At 47.1% G+C, this 20,255-nt stretch overlaps 1 protein-coding gene across 2 annotated transcripts in view; it reads left to right on the top strand.

Moving 5' to 3' along the window:
• Nucleotides 1-19,958, top strand: part of syde2 (synapse defective 1, Rho GTPase, homolog 2 (C. elegans)) — a 46,213-nt gene extending 26,255 nt beyond the window's left edge. For both annotated transcript variants that reach the window (XM_076278097.1, XM_076278098.1), the window contains exons 5-7: nt 9,161-9,342; nt 10,365-10,596; nt 16,905-19,958. In XM_076278097.1, coding sequence (XP_076134212.1) covers nt 9,161-9,342; nt 10,365-10,596; nt 16,905-17,713 — 1,223 coding nt within the window. In that variant the 3' untranslated portion in view covers nt 17,714-19,958. The remainder of the gene's footprint in view (nt 1-9,160; nt 9,343-10,364; nt 10,597-16,904) is intronic.
• The last annotated feature ends 297 nt before the right edge of the window (nt 19,959-20,255 follow it).

Raw genomic sequence — 20,255 nt, forward strand, 5'->3', positions numbered from 1 at the left:
CGTGCCCCAGTCCCACTGCTCCGGATGGCCTTTGTGTGGGGCGAGCACGGCCGTCCTCTGGAGCTCACCTAAATAGCTTTGTCCAGCTGGTGCTATCTGCATTGAATCTCAGCCATGGCTGGAGGGGAAGAGTGTTCCCTCTCTCTCTCGCTTTGCCTCTGTCTCCCTCTCTCTTTTTCTCTCAACGTCCCCCCTCCCACACACACACACACACACGCGCACACACACACACACACACACCACACACACACACACACACACACCACACACACTGTTGGGTCGAGCTGAGTTTGGATGTGGGTCAATCTTTTCAGCCAGGTTCAGGCAAGCATACACCACACCCCCACCCCCTCCCCACCCTGGTCCCCAGCCTCAATTGCCCTTTGACCTCTCTAGGTCACCTGAGTGCAACTCGCCTAACTTACTAGGAGGATGGCTTTCATATCGGAGAGATGGAGAAAGAGAGAGAGAGAAAATGAGGGAGAAAGAACAAGAGAGAGAGAGAAAAAAAGAACACAGGAACGTGAGAGGGAAAGAGAAACCTCAGTCCCTTTACCCTGGCGTGTTATTCTTTGACTTGGGCCAAAGTGCACTGATTTTTATCGGCAGTGTGTGTGTGTGTGTGTGTGTGTGTGTGTGTGTGTGTGTGTGTGTGTGTGTGTGTGGAGGGGAGGGGGTTGGCATACCAGACAGGGTCAGGGCGCAGAGGGAGTGGAGTGTTTTCAGCCGTATGTCATAGTCACTTTACACTGGCCTACTTCGCTCCGTCTGGTTCGCTTGGGACAGGTGTGCCGCAGACACTCTTTGGTGCGGATTCAAAAGCCCACCCCCTCACTGACACACAAGGCGAACAGATCAGCCATGATCCGCCAGCTTACCCCATTAGGCATGTCTGTGCTTTGAGAGAGACAGAGAGAGAGATAGAGAGAGAGAGAGAGAGAGAGAGAGGAGAAACAAAATATGAAGAAGTTCTGTGCATACTTTGCCCTCCTCCCATCTTCCATCTTTCTTCTTCTCTTTCTTTCTCCTTCTCTCTCTCTTCAATTCTCTCTTTCCCTCTCTACCGCAGAGGAAGAGAGAGGAGTGCGGAGTGGAGTGGAGTGGAGTGGACAGGAGAGTGTCCGAGAGAGTGGCCGAGGCCCCGTGTTGGTTTTGGGAGGAGGCCCACAGTGCCCGTCTGGTATCATGACCGCTTTGATCCGGATGAATTTGCATGTCAGGCTAAAGGCCGGCTGTGAACAGTCGAGCGGGCCAGAATAAAACGGTCGGGGAGCGGCGGCCTAGCGAACTAGCACAGCGCAGTGGCCAGTGTTGTTGGTTTTTGCATGCCGCCGCAATCTGCTCCGTCGAGCGTGTGGGCATTGCAGATGGGCTGGGGTGAGGTGTGTGTGTGTGTGTGTGTGTGCGTGTGTGTGTGTCGGGAGGGGGTATGGGGCGTAGGGGGACCTGTAGAGAGAGAGGCCAGAGGCCGAGTTGGGAGGGGGGGTTTGGTGTTGCAGGGATGGGGGTGGAGGAGAAGGACTGGTCAGTGTGTGTATAGGCAAAGTAGCAAACACAATCAGGGACTGTGAAGGGGTGTGTGTGTGTGTGTGTGTTGGGCGGGGGTGATTTTTGGTGGTGCTATAATGGGTGGGTGGAGAATAGTGGCATGTGTGTAAAGAGAAACAAACAAACACAATCTGAGTGGTGTGTGTGTGTGTGTGTGTGTGTGTGGTTGGGGCACGCTAGTCAGAGAGTTGGGCTAATTTTGTGTGTGTGTGTGTGTGTGTGTGTGTGTGTGTGTGTGTGTGTGTGTGTGTGTGTGTGTGTGTGTGTGTGTGTGTAGATGAGCTAAAAGGACCTGTCTATCACAGGGCTAATTTGAAAAGCAGAGGTAGTGACATGGATTAACCCTGCCGGAGTTCAGGCCAAAAGAGTCACAGTTTGTGAAACATGTGCCATGTGTGCCCTTTTCACTCTCCTCTCCTCTTCCTGCTCCCTCGCTTTCTCCTCCTCCTTTTTCTTCCTTTTCTTTCTGTCATGGCTGAGGCTTCAGGGTGGATGGTGTTACTACTAGAAAAGAGTCAATTTGATCCGGGCGCTGTCAGCACCAGAAAATGAGTGGAGCAGACTGTTTATTGGACTCTTATCTACATGGTAGCCCAAAGTCTAGTTGGGGACTTGGCGCCAATTTCAGAGTGCGCTGTGTGCAATGTGAGATGGCCTTGTGAAAACAAACTGTAAGGTGTGTCAGGGAATAAGTGCTGTGAGTTTTCTGTGTGTGTGTGTGTGTGTGTGTGTGTGTGTGTGTGTGTGTGTGTGTGTGTGTGTGTGTGTTTAAGTGAGCAAGAGATAGACAGAGAGACATGAGTGTGTTTGTGTGTGTACGTCCATGTCTGGAAGCAGTAATGAGTTTAATGTTGTGTAGATATCTCTGTGTTGACCTAGGCTCACCTTCTAATTCAATCATCCACTAAGTAGCTGAGGCACTGTGATTAGTTCACCTCTCACTCTCCCTCCCTCCCTCCCTCCCTCCCTCCCTCCCTCTCTCTTGATCACACTATCTGTATTCTCAACTATTTCTCTTGCTGTCTCTCGCTCACACCGATGGCTTTCTGTCCTGTGAGAGACTAGTGAGGAGAAGTGGTTGGCATATTGGATGTGTGTGTGTGTGTGGGTGTGTGTGTGTCTGTGTCTGTGTGGTGCCTGAAGCTCAGCATGACGGCGAGAGAAGCACAGATGGAGGGTTGAAGGAGGCTGCCACTCTATAAGGCAGCCTCATCTCTTCCCACGTCACGGTAGACACACACACACACAGACACACACTCAAGACACTGGCCCCATCTGCTTTGGGGACTTGTTCCTTTTAATAACCTTTGACCTCTTAAATCATCAACAACAACAAACACAGCCTCAGTAGGCCTTTGTGATAATCCACTGCCACCAAAGCAGTGGAGTAGTAGTGGTGGACTCGTCCATTCCTCTCCTGTGGTGTGTGGGGTTCTGCGGGGCGGGGGAGCGCTGAGTGCTGGGCTGGGCCGCGTTTAGACCCGTCCGTGTTTTCTCTGCCTGGTGTGGTGTGGTGTGGTGTGGTGTGGGCCGAGCAGATGCAGTGGTGGAGAACTGAGAGACTCAAAGTGGGCTTTGGAAGGAGGCCAACCCCGCAAGCAGCCTCAGCGCTACCTTCAAAAAGAGCACTTTCTTCTCTTCCGCCATCTCTCTCTTTTGCTTCCCCCTCTTTCATGCCCATATTTTTCTCTCTTCTCTGTTTTTTTTTCTCTCCTTCACTCTCCTCACCAATCTCTCTTTCTTTCTCTCTCTCTTTCTCTCTCTCTCACACATACACACACACACACACACACACACACACACACACTCTCTCTCTCTCTCTCCCGGTCACCTTCCTCTATTCTGGTAGAGGAATATTTTCACAAGGAAGGTGTTGAGAGTCAGCTAGTTGGTTGGGAGGGGTTTAGGCTAGGTCATTAGCTTGCGGCTGCGTTTGCTGATGCCACATCCTGCACTCCCTCTCTCTCTCTCCCTCTCTCTCTCTCTCTCTCTCTCTCTCTCTCTCGCTCTCTCTCTTTCTTCCCTCTCCACTGAGTCAGCCTATGCCCCCCACCCCTCTCAGCCACCCTTGCCCTGTAAAGACATGGAAAGTCATTAACAAGTGCCCCCTTTGTTGCCGAACAAACACAGATGGTATTTGGCTCACGCATGGGGGATTAACTGAACCCCGGGCTGGCCAGGAGGCGCCCCTGGACACAAAGAGGGCCCGGGGCTGTGTGTGGGTGTCGGGGGAGCAGGCCCCTGGCCTGTCCTGTACTGGACCCCTCCCTGGCCAGCTCAGCTCTGTTAGCCCATGATGAGTTTCTCCCTTCAGTAAAATGTCAGACTTCAGTATATTATAGGGAGCAGGTCTCCAAAGGCTTTCTAGGTTTCCAAAATATTGAGGAGTGGAAGAGGATGTGGTGTTTTTTTGGAGCATCATGGGATTTGTAGGACCTCTTTCCCTGTGTGTGTGTGTGTGTTTGTATCAGATCAGGTTTTAACTACAGTTTCCATCCTTTGAACAGTGGTATCCATTTTTTGGGTCAGTATATATGTGAAAAAAAAATAACGTTATGTGTTTTCATATCAACGCAGAAATCAAAATCTAGTTATGTTGTGTGTCATTAACATTTGAAGTTACGTTTGTGTGTGTGTGTGTGTGTATATATGCGTGTCTGTTGTGGTTGAGACATGCTGGACATGTTGTGAAAACACCAATAGCACCTGCGTGAAAGACCATCTGTTTTACCCTGACCTTGCCTTTATGGGAGAGCTTTGCGGGTATGTGTGTGTGTGTGTGTGTGTGTGTGTCTGTATCTGTGTGTATGTTTGTGTGTTTGTGCGCTTGTGTGTTTGTGTGTGTGTGTGTTTGTGTGTAGGTGCGTACGTGAGTACGCGTGTACGTGAGTGGCAGCATTGTGGTCATGCAGGACAATAGGGGTTAAGGTACTTGTCCACCAGAGTAAACAGGTGCTGAGTCATCGGCGGCTAATGATTTACCTACGCCGAGGGGCTGCCACTCTCCTCTCTCTCGCCTCACTGCCGCCCACTTCACACCCGCCAGCGCAGGGTTAGGCAGGGGGAGCACACAGGGTGTGTGTGTGTGTGTGTGTGTGTGTGTGTGTGTGTGTTAAATGTGCCAAAGATGGGAGTCATCTAGGGTGTGTATGTTTGTGTTACCATTTCACACTCCTTTTCAAATTGCATCCACTTTTATTTTTAACTAGAGAATTCATCCAGAGTCTAAGTCTGTCCCTTCACCCACACACCTCTCTGCTGACAGTAAACTGAAGAAAACGCTTGGTCATCACTGGACAACAGGCCTCACCCTATTGTCCTGTTTTATCATGCTACTTCTGGTGGAATCCTTTTGTTAATGGCTTTCTTTGTTGTTGTCCATTCTCTCCGTACACCATACACCATCATAAGTTGATCTGGACTAGACTAGGTGATAATGTGCTTGTTTAATAAGAAATGTGACAGCACTCATGTTTCTCACTTCACTGGAGACTCAATTGGAATTGTCTCTGCGAGACACTCTGGCAATGAGTAATGATGCACATTACTTTTGCCACTTGTATCGCGGAGAGCCAATCACAGCGGTGTATCTTATATAGGCGGGCCAGAGGTGAGCTAAACAGATGACAGTGATAGTGTTATCCAATTGCGTAGAAGTCCGGAATCAGTCAGTAAACGTTGGTCGTATTGTGTTATCCAGTTGTGTGCAGTGAGATTTTCAAATGCACACTTGGTGCCGCCCCTCGAGTTGGGCCATTACGTTATTCGTGGCCAGACCCTTAATCTTTCTAGATTACCAGGATCTGGAATCTCCAGGCTAGTTTCTCACATGACGGCAATCATGTCTCCTTTGACTAAAATGTAACATGGGAAAAGGTGCGCATAGACAAGCATAGACTTTCACAGCTGTTGAGAGGAAAGGCAGATTGTCAGTGTTAAACCGCGAACCCTTGGAGAGCTTCATCTCTAGAGCAGGTCAAAACCGCTCGAAATTCCCCCGTCTCTCCCGAGGCGCTCTGCTATTTTGACTACACAAGAGACGAGAGAACAGCTGCACTGTTTGTCTCGAAGTTGAGAAAGAGAGAGAAAGAAACTCAACCGTACTGTACATCAGCAAAACAATCTCCCCTAGCACAACCACCCCCCCAATTCCACCTCTCTCCAACTCCACCGCCACCACCTGTCTGATCCCGACTCTTTCTCGTACCTGCTGGTGTGTTCTCCATCAACACTCTCAGAGAGAGTAAATACACCCCCTCCCCCTCCCTCCCCTGGCCGGTCTCTCCTCCCCACAGGTTTTTTTTTTCCTCTGCCCATATGTTTTCATGAGGGCCTGACGAGCACAAAGCCACAACACTCCAGTCTGTCATTGTGGCTCTTTCTCTCCCTACCAAGAGCAGGCAGACCACTGCTCAGCATTCTCTCCACATAGTGTGTGTGTGTGTGTGTGTGTGTGTGTGTGCGTGTGTGTGTGTGCGTGTGTTTCTGTGTCTGTGTGTGTGTGTGTCTCTGTGTCTGTGTGTGTGTGCCTTAGGGGAATGTGCATTGGGGGAGATGGGGGTGGATAATTGACACAGCAGAGATGTTTGGATATATGTTTTTGTGTGTGTGCGTTCTGTGTGTACACCTGTGTGTGTGGGAGTGAGTGTTTGTGCCCCCTCGGGGTGGGTGGAAGATGGGGGGAGGCAGTGGCGTGCGGGCTGGCTGGCTTGTTGGTTGGCTGGCTGGTGGAATGCGGGCTGAGCAGCGTGCCGAGCCGGCTGGCTGTGCCGGGGCGTGTTGGGTCTTGTGCCGCCCTGCACCACGCCGCGCTGCTCCGCCGGAGCCTCAGCCTGCTGGAGCAGAAAATGAGGCCGGAGGAGGAGAGAAGAGGAGAGGAACACAACAACAGCAGGAACAGCAGGGACAGGAACACCAGCAGCAGACTGATCCGGCGGCAGACGCCGGAAAAACAGGGGGGGGGGGGGGCAAGCCACAGGGGCGCAGAGCAGGCAGAGATACTACACACACGCACACACACACTCACACACACGTATTACACATACACACACACACAGTAAATGAATACACTGAAAGGAAAGGGAAAACACTTTTAAGTCACACAGTCATGCATGCAACATGAGGGTACTTGTGACGGTGTTTACAAAACATTCAGGAATATTTTAATATTTAAGAGACCCTTGACAGTGTTATGACACAGCTCGAGGGTTTATCTTTAAGTTTAAAGGTGCCATGTGTAAGAATTGAGGTAAAAATATCCAAAAAAAGAGCTACACACATCAAAAGAATGAGAAGAAATAAGGGTGATGATGTCATTAAAAAAATTATAAGGTATAGTGCTGCAGAGATATCCACCTGAATTAGCATGCTAAATTACTAGCCACAGCCCGACAGGTGTCATAATACCAGTTTCGGCCATGGGAGGCGGTATGCGGGCAACATAACCGCCAGCCAAACTGCAATACACGTTTCTCGGTTGTTACTCTAGGGTAGACCAACTCTGGAGTTATACTGCCCCCATCTTTTATGGAATGTGGAGTATGAATTGATTTTTTGGCGGACATTACACATGGCACCTTTAATATCATATTGAATATTCAATTTAATATCATATTGAATATGTAAGTATTCAACATTAGGCTCTTTTATTTGCCTGTCAGATATAGCAGCAAGAGGCTCTGGGCTAAACCAACGTGAGGGGAAAGGGAGACACAGGGCTACTCAAGGGACAGGTGCTGAAGAGATGAAGACCTGCTTCACGCCTTTCATTTAATTCCCATTGGCCTTTATTATAGGTACACCTCTTCTGAATGGCAGCCCTAATCCCGGGCTAATTTTCAATCTGCTCTTCTTTTCACTTCTCGGCCGAAGCTATAGAGCCTTGAGATTATGCAGGAGAGAGGGGTGGGGGGTGGGGGGGCGGCAACCCTAGGAATAGACAAAGCCCCACTTAGTTAATGACTGCCTTGCCCTCTCTTGGGAAGGGGCAATCCAGCAGATTAAAAAGAGGACCCTTGTTTTCGCTTCCCTCTGGCGTGTGTAGAGAAAAAAGGCCCATGGCATGCCAATGCCATCTATGCATCTCCATGGCAGTAAATAACCTCTTGATCATTAAATGTGTCTTTCTTCTTTTTCCTGAAACACTATCGCTCAGCACAGCACGGATGCACTTCCTAAGTCAAAGGTCGCCATTTGACCAGTTTAGCCGTCCCCTCTTGGAGCCAGTTAATCGGGAACCTTATTTACAAGCTGGACGGCGCTTAAAGGACCTGCCCGCTCTGCTCTCCAGCTGTGTCCTGCACTTTCATGTGGCCTGTCTGTAAATTTAGCTTTGGCCTGACATATATCTAGTCTCTCTCTCTCTCTGTGTGTGTGTGTGTGTGTGTGTGTGTGTGTGTGTGTGTGTGTGTGTGTGTGTGTGTGTGTGTGTGTGTGTGTGTGTGTGTGTGTGTGTGTGTGTGTGTGTGTGTGTGTGTGTGTGTGTGTGTGTGTGTGTGTGTGTGTGTGAGGACCACAGATAGATAGCCAGTTTGAAGGAGTCTCTTGTCACAGAGTAGCTGAGAGCTTATCTTGTTGTGGAGGGGGTGGTGGGGATTGGCTGGGGCATTGGTATTGGTGGTGGTGGGGGTTGTGGTAGCTAAAAGGCCACTCTCTGAAAGGCCCAGACTGCTATTTATACCCACAAACAAGAGCCCGATCAAAAATCTGATTCTCCGCCAAGTTTCTTTTCTTTTTCTTCCCCTTCTCTTCTCTTCTTCTGGTTAATTATTTGTCTTTTTTTTCTTTTTTCTTTTCTCCTCTAAACCCGCCCCTCCTTTAGCCGCCTGAAAAGGAGAACATGCTTGCAATTTTTCTGCGGCTTAGTGGAAATAAATAGTGTGGGTTTCAGATTTGGCTGACTCTTTGTCTGTGCTCACACAGCACCGGCGTCCCAGGTGTGAAAGAGGCCTGTCGCTCCGAAAGGCGAAAAATGACCGCCCCGCCACCCCCGCCATTCTCAGAGTCCCAACCTCCCTCCCGTCCCCTGTGCCAGGCCGGGCCAAATTCCGCTCAGGCATCTCACTAGGCAGCTATAAAACCCCCGCCGCCACAACAATAGGCCCCACAGCGGCAGCCAACGGTGCTTGCCAGGTCACAATCTTAAAAAAAAAAAATAGAAAAGAAAGGAAAGGAAGACAATGAAAACCAACATGCTGACAGGGAGAGGACGGAGAGAAAGAGAGAGAGAGGAAGAGAGGTAGAGAGAGAAGAAAAAACCCTTGGTGAAAGCTCAGTAATAGCTTTCCATAAAGATTACACCCTAAGTGATTTGTTGGGTATTTAAGCTGTCTGAGAAGCATGAGAGAGACACAGCTCGCTTAGCTGATCTGGGGACTGTGGACTCCGGCTGTGCCCTTGCGTGGAGCACTTGTTGTGTTTCCGTAGCCTCCTTCTGACACGTTCACCGCCGCTGGCTGCCATCTCATCCTCTGAGCTCTTGTTATGATCAGCGGACGAGCCAGTAAGCGAACAAGGGGTTTTCCTAACACCTGTATTAATCTCCCTCTCTCCCTCTCTCTCTCTCTCTCTCTCCTTCTCTTCCTCTCTTCCCCCTCTCTCTCTCTCTCTCCAGGTGTGCTTAAGGACTACCTGCGAGAGCTGCCCTACCCCCTCATCACTAAGCAGCTGTATGAGGCTGTCCTAGATTCCATGGCCAGGCGGCCGCTGCGGATCGGCGCCGGCGGCTGCGAGAATGACCAGGCCGACACGGAGCACACCGTCGGGCTCCTGGACATCCTGCCCGAGGTCGAGAAGGTACGGTGCAGCACTGCTGTGACCAAGGCTGCAGTGAGGACAGTCACAAAATCGTAAAAACAGTGTAAACGAAGCAACAGTTTAAGGAACAATCTGACAAAGTGACCCAGTTCCTCTCCCCATAAAAGAGAAGGAGTGAAAAAGAGTGATATGGGAGCAAGATATATGAAACCAGAGGAAAGTGAAATAAAGTGAAAAGTGAGTGAAAAATGGAGTGAAAAGTGGAGTGAAAAATGGAGTGAAAAGTGAAAAGTTTCTCACACATAAATGTAGTAATATTTTGTATATACATTTAGGGAATATAAACTAAGAATCAAACCACTGGTGCTTTAATTTGGTTACTGTCATTACTGAAATACTGTAACAGAAAGTATGGTTCATTGAGAGGCCAGCTTCTGAACTACCTCAGCTTTTGCTCCCATGCAGCTGTCTAAACGGTGAATACCATTGTACATTGCACAACATTGCACAGCCCATCTCCTTGTACACAGGGCTGGGAGACGGTCCGTCATTCAGGCCTCGAGAGCAGGACAGTCTCAGTGCTGGACAAGCTCATAGGCTTCTGTCCTGCCTGCCCCAGTGGCTTATTTGAATTGGCATTCAATCTAAAACCTCAGGCTACATATTTGCATGTCCTTTTTGACATGAGTCATCATGAATACATCTTTATTTGGCAGTAGTAGCACTAGCTTCACTAGAGCTGAAATGGCAGGTGTGCTGAAATAGTTTGCTGTGCGCTTGCAAGGCACCTGAGGCATTTTCGACTGCATCCAAATAGAGAGATGCAAATGTCTTCTCATACCACACTTGCTCACACCTGCATTCATTCACCATGTTGTAAAGATGGGTGCTGAATTACCTGTAACCAGCAGCAAGCAACCAAACATATGTAGGGCACAACGACAAATGAATAGCAACTAATGATAGCCAGGATACAAATATATCTGTTGTGAAGTGAGGGGGTCATCTTTCATGTTCCTGTGATCTCATGCTCGGTTCGTGTGTCCTGCTTCCTTTGTCAGGTGACACTGCGGAAGCTTCTGGATCACCTGAAGCTGGTGGCCTCGCACCACGAGGTCAACAAGATGACATGCCAGAACCTGGCCGTGTGCTTCGGTCCGGTGCTGCTGAGCCAGCGGCAGGACGCCTCGTGCCACAGCAACCGCGTCTTCATCGACTCAGAGGAGCTGGCCAGCGCTCTGCACTTCAAGAAGCACATAGAGGTCCTGCACTACCTCCTCCAACTCTGGCCAGGTATGATCGGTCACTGCCTGCCGAATGATGCCAGACAGCCGCCAGGCTTTTGAAACCATGACAATGTGTGCATGTAGTAAGAGGCCTGTACTTACTAAGAATCTGGACTATTAAAGGTTCTAGAGCCTGATGTTGTTCCTCTGTGCACAATTGAGATGAGTTAGGGTCCTGGAGTCTGATTTTGGTCATGTATTAAGCTGATTAAGCTGATGTGTCAGATCCCATCATCCCTGATACATCTGCAAGAATGAGAAGAATCTGTCATTTGTCATGACCACAATATTGATGATATATTGATGATATGTTAACATATGTGTCACAACATGGGCAGCTCACAGGTAGAACGAGAACAAGCATGACTGTAGGCAGAGTGGAAAGTGTGGGCGAGGAAAAAGAGGTCATTGATGATGATGGTCAGGATTAAGTTTGAATTTTTTGGATCAATGCTTGTGTCTGCATGGCTCTCGCGATTGTAAGCTGATGTAACTTGTGGCCAAGAAGTCTATACCGCTCATCTCTACTGTGGACGCCCATAGAGCCACTGGGCCTGTGAAAACAAGAACAGATGGAAAGGCAGAGAGAGGCCTGTGCTCAACTATTAAGATCTTTACAACTAGGGTCTGGAGCCTGATTTAGTTCCTCTGTATAACCTTGCTAGATACCGTCATTCCTGGACTATTAACCCAAGGTTTATTCATTGATTTTGCAAAAACATGGAAGTACCAGTATATTTATTTTCTTCATACTTTTTTCTTATTAAGTTACGATCTGATTCTGATTCCTTATAAAATGATGTTTGATCACTTGGGGTTAGAGACACTAGGGCGATTAATACATACAAAATGTTTTTCATTAAAAAACTGTCCTGCGGTTTATACAGGATGTGGCTAATACTCAGGGAATTACAGTGATTTTGTTCATGTATTTAGTTGGACAGTACCATTCACCACTATCTACTTGGCTACAAGTCACAGCAGCTTACAGTTGAGAGCCATGCAAACACCAACATGCAGATCCATTGAACAGCGAGTTAAACTGAACAGCTGCCCCTTCTGGCATGGTTTGTGTATTGGAACTCTTTCCTCTCCCTGGTGGTTTTGCCGACGGTCTGGGACAGATTTCCTCTGGTTTCTGACGCTTAATCCTCTTCCAGACGCGACTTCTGAGGACTTGTGATGGGGGCTTTGATCTGGGAGGTTTCTCTGGCTGGTAATCAGAGCAGATAGCCATTTTGTGTCCATATGTTACGCTCCTAGATTAAATACCACCGCCACCAGTGGTCTGTGGTCACTCTGCTGGAGCGCAAATGTAAACCAAAGCCTCTTCGGAGGTGGAGCCATTTTTCATGAATACCCATGCTGGTTCTGGTGGTGGGGTGTGTGTATCTGGTATCTGGTGGGGATGGGGGGGCGGGGGGGGTTAGCCACACGGAGCTGTGTCCTTGTCTCTGCGCTTGATGGGCGATCGTTTGTCTCTTCGGGCCCTAACTGTTCCCACCACACAACAGCTGGTGGCCATGGTGCTTTTTTGTGGGCAGCGTGTGTTCCGGAGCCAGTGGCCGAGAGCTGAGGATGGAGGAGCCTTTGAGTGTAGGGTTGCACTGGTGGACTGGGCGGGTGGCCGTGTGCGTGCCGATGGACAGACTGCACCCTGCTGCGTTGTTGTGGGAATTCTCTGGATGGGGTGGAGGAAAGTCCTTGGGGGTGGACGGCAAGCGGACGGGACCGGTCGGTGGTTTGAGACGCAAATGTGTGGATTTCTGAAAATAGGTTTTCCGTAAAAACTCTCCCAACATAGCCCACATTTCAATATAACCTCCTTTACTGTACATACATACATAGTGCACTATAGAGTGAATAACCACAACATGTGACTTACCCAGTAGTGCACTACAGTATGTAGTGAATGAGTGGACATTCCGAATGCAGGCATAGTTTATTTGAGTGTCTCCTCCCTTCTTCCTGTGGATAACAGACATGTGTTTATTCGATAGGATCTGATTAGTTCTGGTATTCTAGTCTTCACCCCGCTGCAGTGCATGCAGAGTCATGTCCATGCCTCCCGCCTGACCTTTCATATCCGGCACGCACATAGCATTTTTTTCACGCTTCGCCTCCACCCCTCCAACTCTCTGGTAGGGCGTTCTTGGAGGTACCGTAACCTTGACCCACCTGAAATTTAACACTTTTCACCGCGACAACCCAATATTTAAGTCTCCCTCTGCTGCCGTCTGCATGTCTATTTTGTGCAGGGCTGAGGTGTAATAGGCAGTGTCTGAAATTAAAGACATTCCTGGCTTAACCTTAGCCCTCGGCCTATTCCACAAGCCATCTCTGCGTGTTTTCTCCCTTTCTGTGCAAGGACCCCTCCTTTCATTGCAGAAGAGTGTGTGTCTGTCTGTGTGTGTGTGTGTGTGTGTGTGTGTGTGTGCGCGCGCGTCACATGCATTGTGTGCAAATGTAACATTTGTTCAGTATTGCAATTTAAAGGACTTCAGTGACTACAGTGACTTCTATCAAATGCCCTTATACTGGAAATGCCCTTATACCGGATAAAACTTAAAAGATACATTGTTTGCATCCATCTTATGTGGAAGTAAGACTGTATACACACACACACACACATACACACACACACACACACACACACACACACACACACACACACACACACACTTGCAGAGCATGATATTTATAGGAATTGTGTTCACTCTTAAGTCATTCAGTCAAGTCATTCATAGGGTACCATTTGCATAATTCATGTTAATGTGCCGTTCATTGTTATTGCTATCTTTCCAGTGGTACTCCATGTGTGTGTGTGTGTGTGTGTGTGTGTGTGTGTGTGTGTGTGTGTGTGTGTGTGTGTGTGTGTGTACACATTGGTATGCATGTTGCATGTGGTTTCAGTATGGTGCTCATCCAAGGGTTATGCCATATTTCTCCGCAGGTCATGCTGTTCGAGCATACGTGTGTGTGTATGTGTGTGTGTGTGTGTGTGGTGTGTATGTTCATGTTTGTGTGCACCGAGCAGGTGGTCAGAGAGCAATCATGCGAAGGCAGTAGGGCGGAAGAACAACAACCCAAAGAGGAGGAGAAGGAGTTAGAGAGGAGGAGGAGGAGGGTGCGAGCTGAGCTGAGTGCCGATGCCAGTGGGTATTTATAGGCAGTCAGGGCCAGCAGGGCTGTGAGAAGCAGCAAAGCAGGAAGCCCCACTGAGCGGCTAGGCCAGGCCCGTCCCATTAGACACACTCTGGCCTCTCCTCTTCTCTCCTCCCTCCCTCCCTCCCTTTCTCTCGGCTGCCATCTTCTTCTCCGTGGGTGGGGAGTTTTCAAGGTTACTGCCTCAAACCCAGTTTAACCTTAAAGAGCATACTGCTGGCCAGATGCCCTTCAAATGCTATTGGACAAAATGTTACATTATTTAGTGAAAGGATTTAGCACTTCAAGATCCATGAAACCCCAGACCCAGATTCCCTTATCAAACATCCTCTTTGTCCCTTACTTCAGTAAACAGAGTAAACAATGGTTCATTTTGTTTATGTTGTTGACTCTTGTCTGCCTTGCAGCAGTCTTTGTTCATTTTGTTGGGATTTGTTATTGATTTCTGTCATGTTTCATGGTTTGCTGTAGGCCCCTACTAACGCTTGCGGACTCTAGGTGCACTGTTGTGAGGCACAGGACAGGTAAATGGGTTGTGTTTGAGTGCTGTTACCCCTAAAAAGTCCCCTAGAGTGTGGTTTTGATTCCCCCTTTTACTTTATCTATTTATTTTTTTACTCGGGCACTCAAGCAGACACCTTTAGATTCATAGCCAAGACCCCTCACGTGTGGAAGTTCTACTTTTTGTGTTTGATTTGTTTTGTTGTGGTAAGCGTGATGATTGGTGGAGAGGCATCTGCACCACACCACCATTTGGCAACAGAAGCACCATAAACATGCAGGTTGCCTGTGGTTGAGCCTTTCAAACTAGAGATGTCCGATAATATCGGCCCACCGATATTATCGGCCCGATATTGGCATAAAAATGTAATATCTGTTAATATCGTTATCGGATTTTTTTTGCCTTAAAACCGATAAAATAATGCCCAAATAGTGCCTATGCGCTCCTGAAGCGTTTACCGGCGCACATATGATGACCTCATCAAGCTGCGTCTTGAAGCATACAAACAAGCGTGGATGGCTGCAGTAACAAACTTGCTCGCTCTGTTTCAACATTATTATATGTCTACAGGCCACGGTGGCCTTGGTGCCCCCTTCTTTAAATACTCTGCTTTGCGTCCTACTAATAGCGATATATATTTAGCCTATGGCCAAATTACGCAGTGGAGAAAGTGACAGCGAAAGAAAGTGCGTCCAAATTAACCCATTCTTCTCAGTTGAACTACTCGCGAAGTAGCCTACTCATCACACAGACATCACAAGTATCACATGAAAGAGCTTTTTCTCATCTTTTAAACGATGTTAGCCGCTAATTGCTGTGGTGAACGGTTCGCGAGAAAAGTAAATAATATCATTCAATCATAAATTCTACTGAAGGTTTTGCGTCCATCTCCCTACCCATTCATCTCGGTGGAATACTTCAGAACCCTTCGTTTAACATATGACAAACCATATATCAGAATAAACAGCAGACCTTACCGAACAGAAAGGTGTAAATCAGTCCCCTGTACAGTTAGCCGTTCCAGACTAATCCCGTTTTGAATTTGCAGTAAATTTCAACATACATGGATGTCTCCAAATTTGGGATTAAGTTTTACACTGTGTTTAAATTGTTCCACATTATTTCATAAATACAAAACAAATATTACAAATGTCGCCTAGATATCGGTAAATCAGAGGACAGCTGACTGTAAGAGTTTGTGAAAGTAGCCTTAATGATCACAAAATGCTAAGCATACATCTAGGCTATTTGAGTTTCTTAAAGCTGAGCTGTGCTTAAATTGTTCAATACATGATTTCATAACAGGCCAAATATAAAATAAATGTTAAATATAGCCTAGATATCTGAAAATATTAGATAATCAGATGATTTACAGTTATATGTAATGTCATGTTTTATGTTTTTGTATACAGTGATGCAGGTCTACTGCAGTGAATACAACTTTGATCATTTTTATAGCCTACTACTGTATAGTTAACTTTGGCCTTGGTGCCCTGACATGTGGCCTTTGTGCCCCCCACCAAATATGCCCAACTGAAGGCCAAGTGGCCTTGCCCCTAAAATGGTGAAATTCCAAGCCTGATTGTGGGTATGGCCCGTTATGTACTTCACCTCAAGCCTGAAGTATTTTTTGTAGCTCAAACAAATGTTTTCAAAATTGTGCAGTATAGTTGCTTGCCACATTGTAATTGACTCATATTTGTGCATTCATTCAATTAAGGTGATTGAGTTTTAGTTAAAGAAACAGTTCATGAAGCATCCTACAAATGCAGGCTCATTTAACACAGAAAAGGGGTAGCCTGTCATACACTATGCCTGTTATTTTAGTTGGCTTTACATTCTGCTATGTTGCACATAGTTGTTCAGGTACAATGTTTTATCATTTGTGAAGAAGTCAAATTTGCCCTATTTGTTGTGGGCATTGTCAAGATTATCTCAGGGAGAGTGTAATCCAAACTGTTGTTTGAGACAATTAAAAAATAAAAAATAAACGTGGCACTTTTTCCCTAAATTAAGTTGAAGTATTTTTCTTATTTTGCACAGACAATGTTAACATTTGGAAAGCCTTGTTGCATTCAAGAATGCATCCAGTGGGGCATCACAATAACATTAAGCATGTTGTGTTAATTCCACAACAGGAGATATGTGATGTTACCTAAATTAGTTTTGAGGAAAAATAACCCACATATCGACATCGGTATCGGCTGATATCGGAATCGAAATTTGAGAGTTGGACAATATCGGCATATCGGATATCGGCAAAAAAGCCAATATCGGACATCCCTATTTCAAACACATTAATCAGGCTGTGTAGTGGAGTGGAGTGTGCCCTAGCATGTGTCTCTGATTGTATATGGTGTGGGTTTGCATTGCTCATACAATGCATCTGCTCAAGGGCCCCCAAATGTATTGTGCAAGCAACTGGCATGTATCAGAAAGCTTGTCTCTGCTGCTTGTGTGGTCAGTGTTAGCACAGTGTGGTGTGCCAGGGTCATGTCAGGATTCTCACTTGAAGTGACCAAATAGTAAACAGTGTGTTCACCCTCCTTTTTTTACATGTTAATAGCCACTAACCTTGTTTTTTTTATTCCTTTTCTCTCCTTTCTCTCTCTCTCTCTCTCTCTCTCTCTCTCTGTCCCTCTCTGCAGTGGTTGATCCATATGGGAAGACCTCCTCGCCCGTGTCCGAGTCTCCTGCCCTGGCCGTGGCCCCAGTGGTGGCGGCCGCCCCACTGCGGAGGCGGAAGGAGCGGCCCCAGGTGCTCAACCTGTCCGAGGCCGAGATGGCCGGCGTGCTCCGGCCCAAAGCCGGCCGCCTGGACAGCCCCAGCAACCGCTACGCCGGCGACTGGAGCTGCTGCCAAGAGACATACTTCCGGCCCAAGGAGGAGGCCGACTACGACGACGTGCCCTCTGAGGAGTCCGAGCGTCCGCCAGAGGACAAGGGCGACGTGACCGGGGACCAGCGCAGGCCCTCGGAGCTGGAAGAGGCGGAGAAACATGGAGCCCTGACAGAGGTGGTGGAGATGGACAGACCGGTGGAGGTGGAGGCTGAGACTCAAAGAGAAGGAGATTTGGAAGAGGAGGAGGAGGAGGAGGAAGAGGTGGATGAGGAGGAGGAGGAGGAGGATGATGAGATGGAAGAGGCAGATGATGAGGAGGAAAGCAGGGACCTCAGCGTTAGCCCCCTAGGGGAGCCACGGAGCTGTGAACACATTCTGCTGCCCAGGCAGGAGGAAGGGCAGGGGGATGACCTGCAGCAGCAGCACGAGCACGAGGTAAAGGAGGGGGAACATCTGGCCAAAGAGCACACGTACCAGGCCTACATGAAGATCCAGGACATCAGCCCTGTCCTGAGCAACAGGGTCAATCTCAAGGACCTGCAGGAGAGCATCGACATCCTCATAGGTAACCTGGAGCGGGAGCTCAACAAGAACAAGCTCAACGTTGGCTATTGACTGACCGGCCTTCTCAGGAGGGACTCCCTGACTGACCAGATTACGGTCTCAGTCAAGAGTATAGGTGACAATGAGGACTCAGAGGGTTTGGCCAATGGTGATGGTACGAGGCCCTGGGTAGAATCCTCATAATCAGCTCAGCTAAACTATTGGTACCTGCTCTCCCCAAGGAACTGTACAAAAAAAAAACTACAAGAGTACGAACTGTGAGGTCTGGCACTTCCCTCTTTAAAGCCTGTTGTATTTTAGCTCTAGATTCACCAGTCAACAGACATTCCTTGATTTTTTTTTGTGTCTGTGTTCATTTCCATTTGTCATTGTTGAAAGTTTTTGCTTGTGTTGTTCATGGTCGTGTCTGTCAACGTTTGTATATTGTCGTCGTTCTTTCTTCTTATTAGAAGAACCTATTGACCCCAAGGGGTGTAAAAGGTGCCTTAATTGTGTAAAGGTGGTACTTAAGGCAGTGGAGAGAGCTTTTATTTTTGATTTGTTAATTTTTGTTTGCTTGTTTTTTGTTTTCTGTGGAGGTACTGTGTGCTACGATATTGTTGTAAACCAATGCACTTACAAGGCAGATTTGATTCTTAAGGCGAAGAGGTAGTGGTGCTGGGTCTTGCCACCTACCCTGAAGTGAAACAGCGCTAACACTATAGCTAATGCTAAAGCTGCTGGGCTCTGTGTGGGGAGATTGAAGCCAATAGCTGTGATGGCTCATTGGGACTTAGCATCACATGCTAACAGCTGCTAACAGCAGACAGAGGCACCCTTTCAGATGTGTAAACAGTATGTTAGCAATAAGGGTGCTGCTTCTGTACATAGAACAACACGTGGTACATTTCAAGTTGAGGGGGAAATAGAGCATCATGTTTGAAAAAATAATGGGATCAAATCTGACTGAATGCTTTGAGAGATCTTTCATGTCTATTTTTCTATCCTCCATTTTGTTTTGGATTTTTTTAAAAGAAAATTGCAGACAAATTGCCTCTTACTGTGAGACAAGAACCTTACAGTAAGAGGCATGCTGCCTGCAAAATCTGATGTTGAGCCTCCTAGAAAGGGTCACTGTGGTCAAGTCTTCAAATAGAATGTAAGGCCACTACCTAAATTAATGGACACTTTTTTTTTTCTTTGTCAGAAATCCAGGTATACAAAATGATCAGTATTTAACAGATATATGTGTATATAAATATATATAAAAATGTATTTGGAGTATATATTTTTTGGACAGCTTATATTTACATACATGCATATTTAATGTTCTCAGTTACCTTGTAGTATTGAATCTGTGGATCAGTACCTGTCGAGTAATCATGTTTCTTTTCCCTTAAGCTACCTTGACACATCTTAAATGTGCTGGACTGGAAAAAAACTAATTCACGTCGTTAAAGGACAATAGATATAATATGTTTTCACAGGTGGACAAATTTGTTTAAGTCATACTTGTACATATCCGCTACCTGTTTAGGACAGGCCTTTTGGTCTGGCATTGTGGTCATGTTTGTGTTTGTGTTATGGTGCAGAATGTCACATGGTCAAAAGCTTTACAGTTAAATATATAAGTGCGTCTTAACCCCCCCCCCCCCCCCCCAACACACACACACACACACTCTGTCTACCCCCCTCCCTGGTTGACTCTGGCCCAGATCTTTACCTGACCCAGGCAGGAGTTGCTGCAGTTGGTTGCTGTCAGGGTTCTTGGCTTGGGTTCCTGTACATAGACATGACCTGGGTCAAGGTTAACTTATATGTCGTCCCCCTCCTCCATTTGGCAGCTGCTCTTTGGCAGACTGAGAGAAAATAAAAAAATGTTCACCTTACCCTCAAGTGCAGTGTAAAAAGCTATCTGTATCCTTGGCAAATTGGCTGGTGCTGTAAGCCATTGTAAGTTTTGCTTAATGCTGTGACTATTGGCACATCACAAAGGTGTTAAGCTAGCTAATGCGTTACATGAGCTCTTGGACCCCTATGGGTCTGTCTGTGTCCAGAGCTATAAAGTGTACATTGTGAGATGCTACTGCCTTTGTGTTTTTTTTTAAAGCATTCCTTTGCCCTGTCTTCTTTCACTTCAGCCTCCCTACAACCCCCATCCATATTCTACAAGCATAAAGTAATGCTCATCCCTGTCGCTTGCCTACTACATTGGGAGTCTCAATACATTATGATGAGCGTGTCACTAAACAAGATGTTACTTTGTACTGTTATGGAGAAATGTATGATCACATTAAAGTATATATTTCACATGTGCCATCTGACTGTTTTACTCTTCTGTAGTGCCCATTCCTCCTCAGTTTAAGTGTCATGTACAGTTCTTCACCAATCTAGTTCTGTGTGAAGGGGCAACAAGAATTCTGTACACTTGCGTAACCATAAGTGCAAAAAAAAAAAAATCACGTGAGGTGTCTTGAGGTCACATGCCAGCTAAACTTAAGTCTTAGTAGCCTACCGTAAAAATACACCCAACCAGCAGACGATGACAAACTACAGTAAGCAACATGATATCACTTGTTCCAGTAGGACAAACATGACCAATTCAAGCACTTGT

The sequence above is a fragment of the Alosa pseudoharengus genome, unplaced genomic scaffold (genome assembly GCF_046254945.1).
Source record: "Alosa pseudoharengus isolate Yale_2024_CS ecotype anadromous, Long Island Sound unplaced genomic scaffold, YU_APseudo_1.1 YU_APseudo_1.1_scf_11, whole genome shotgun sequence".
Taxonomy (NCBI): domain Eukaryota; kingdom Metazoa; phylum Chordata; class Actinopteri; order Clupeiformes; family Clupeidae; genus Alosa; species Alosa pseudoharengus.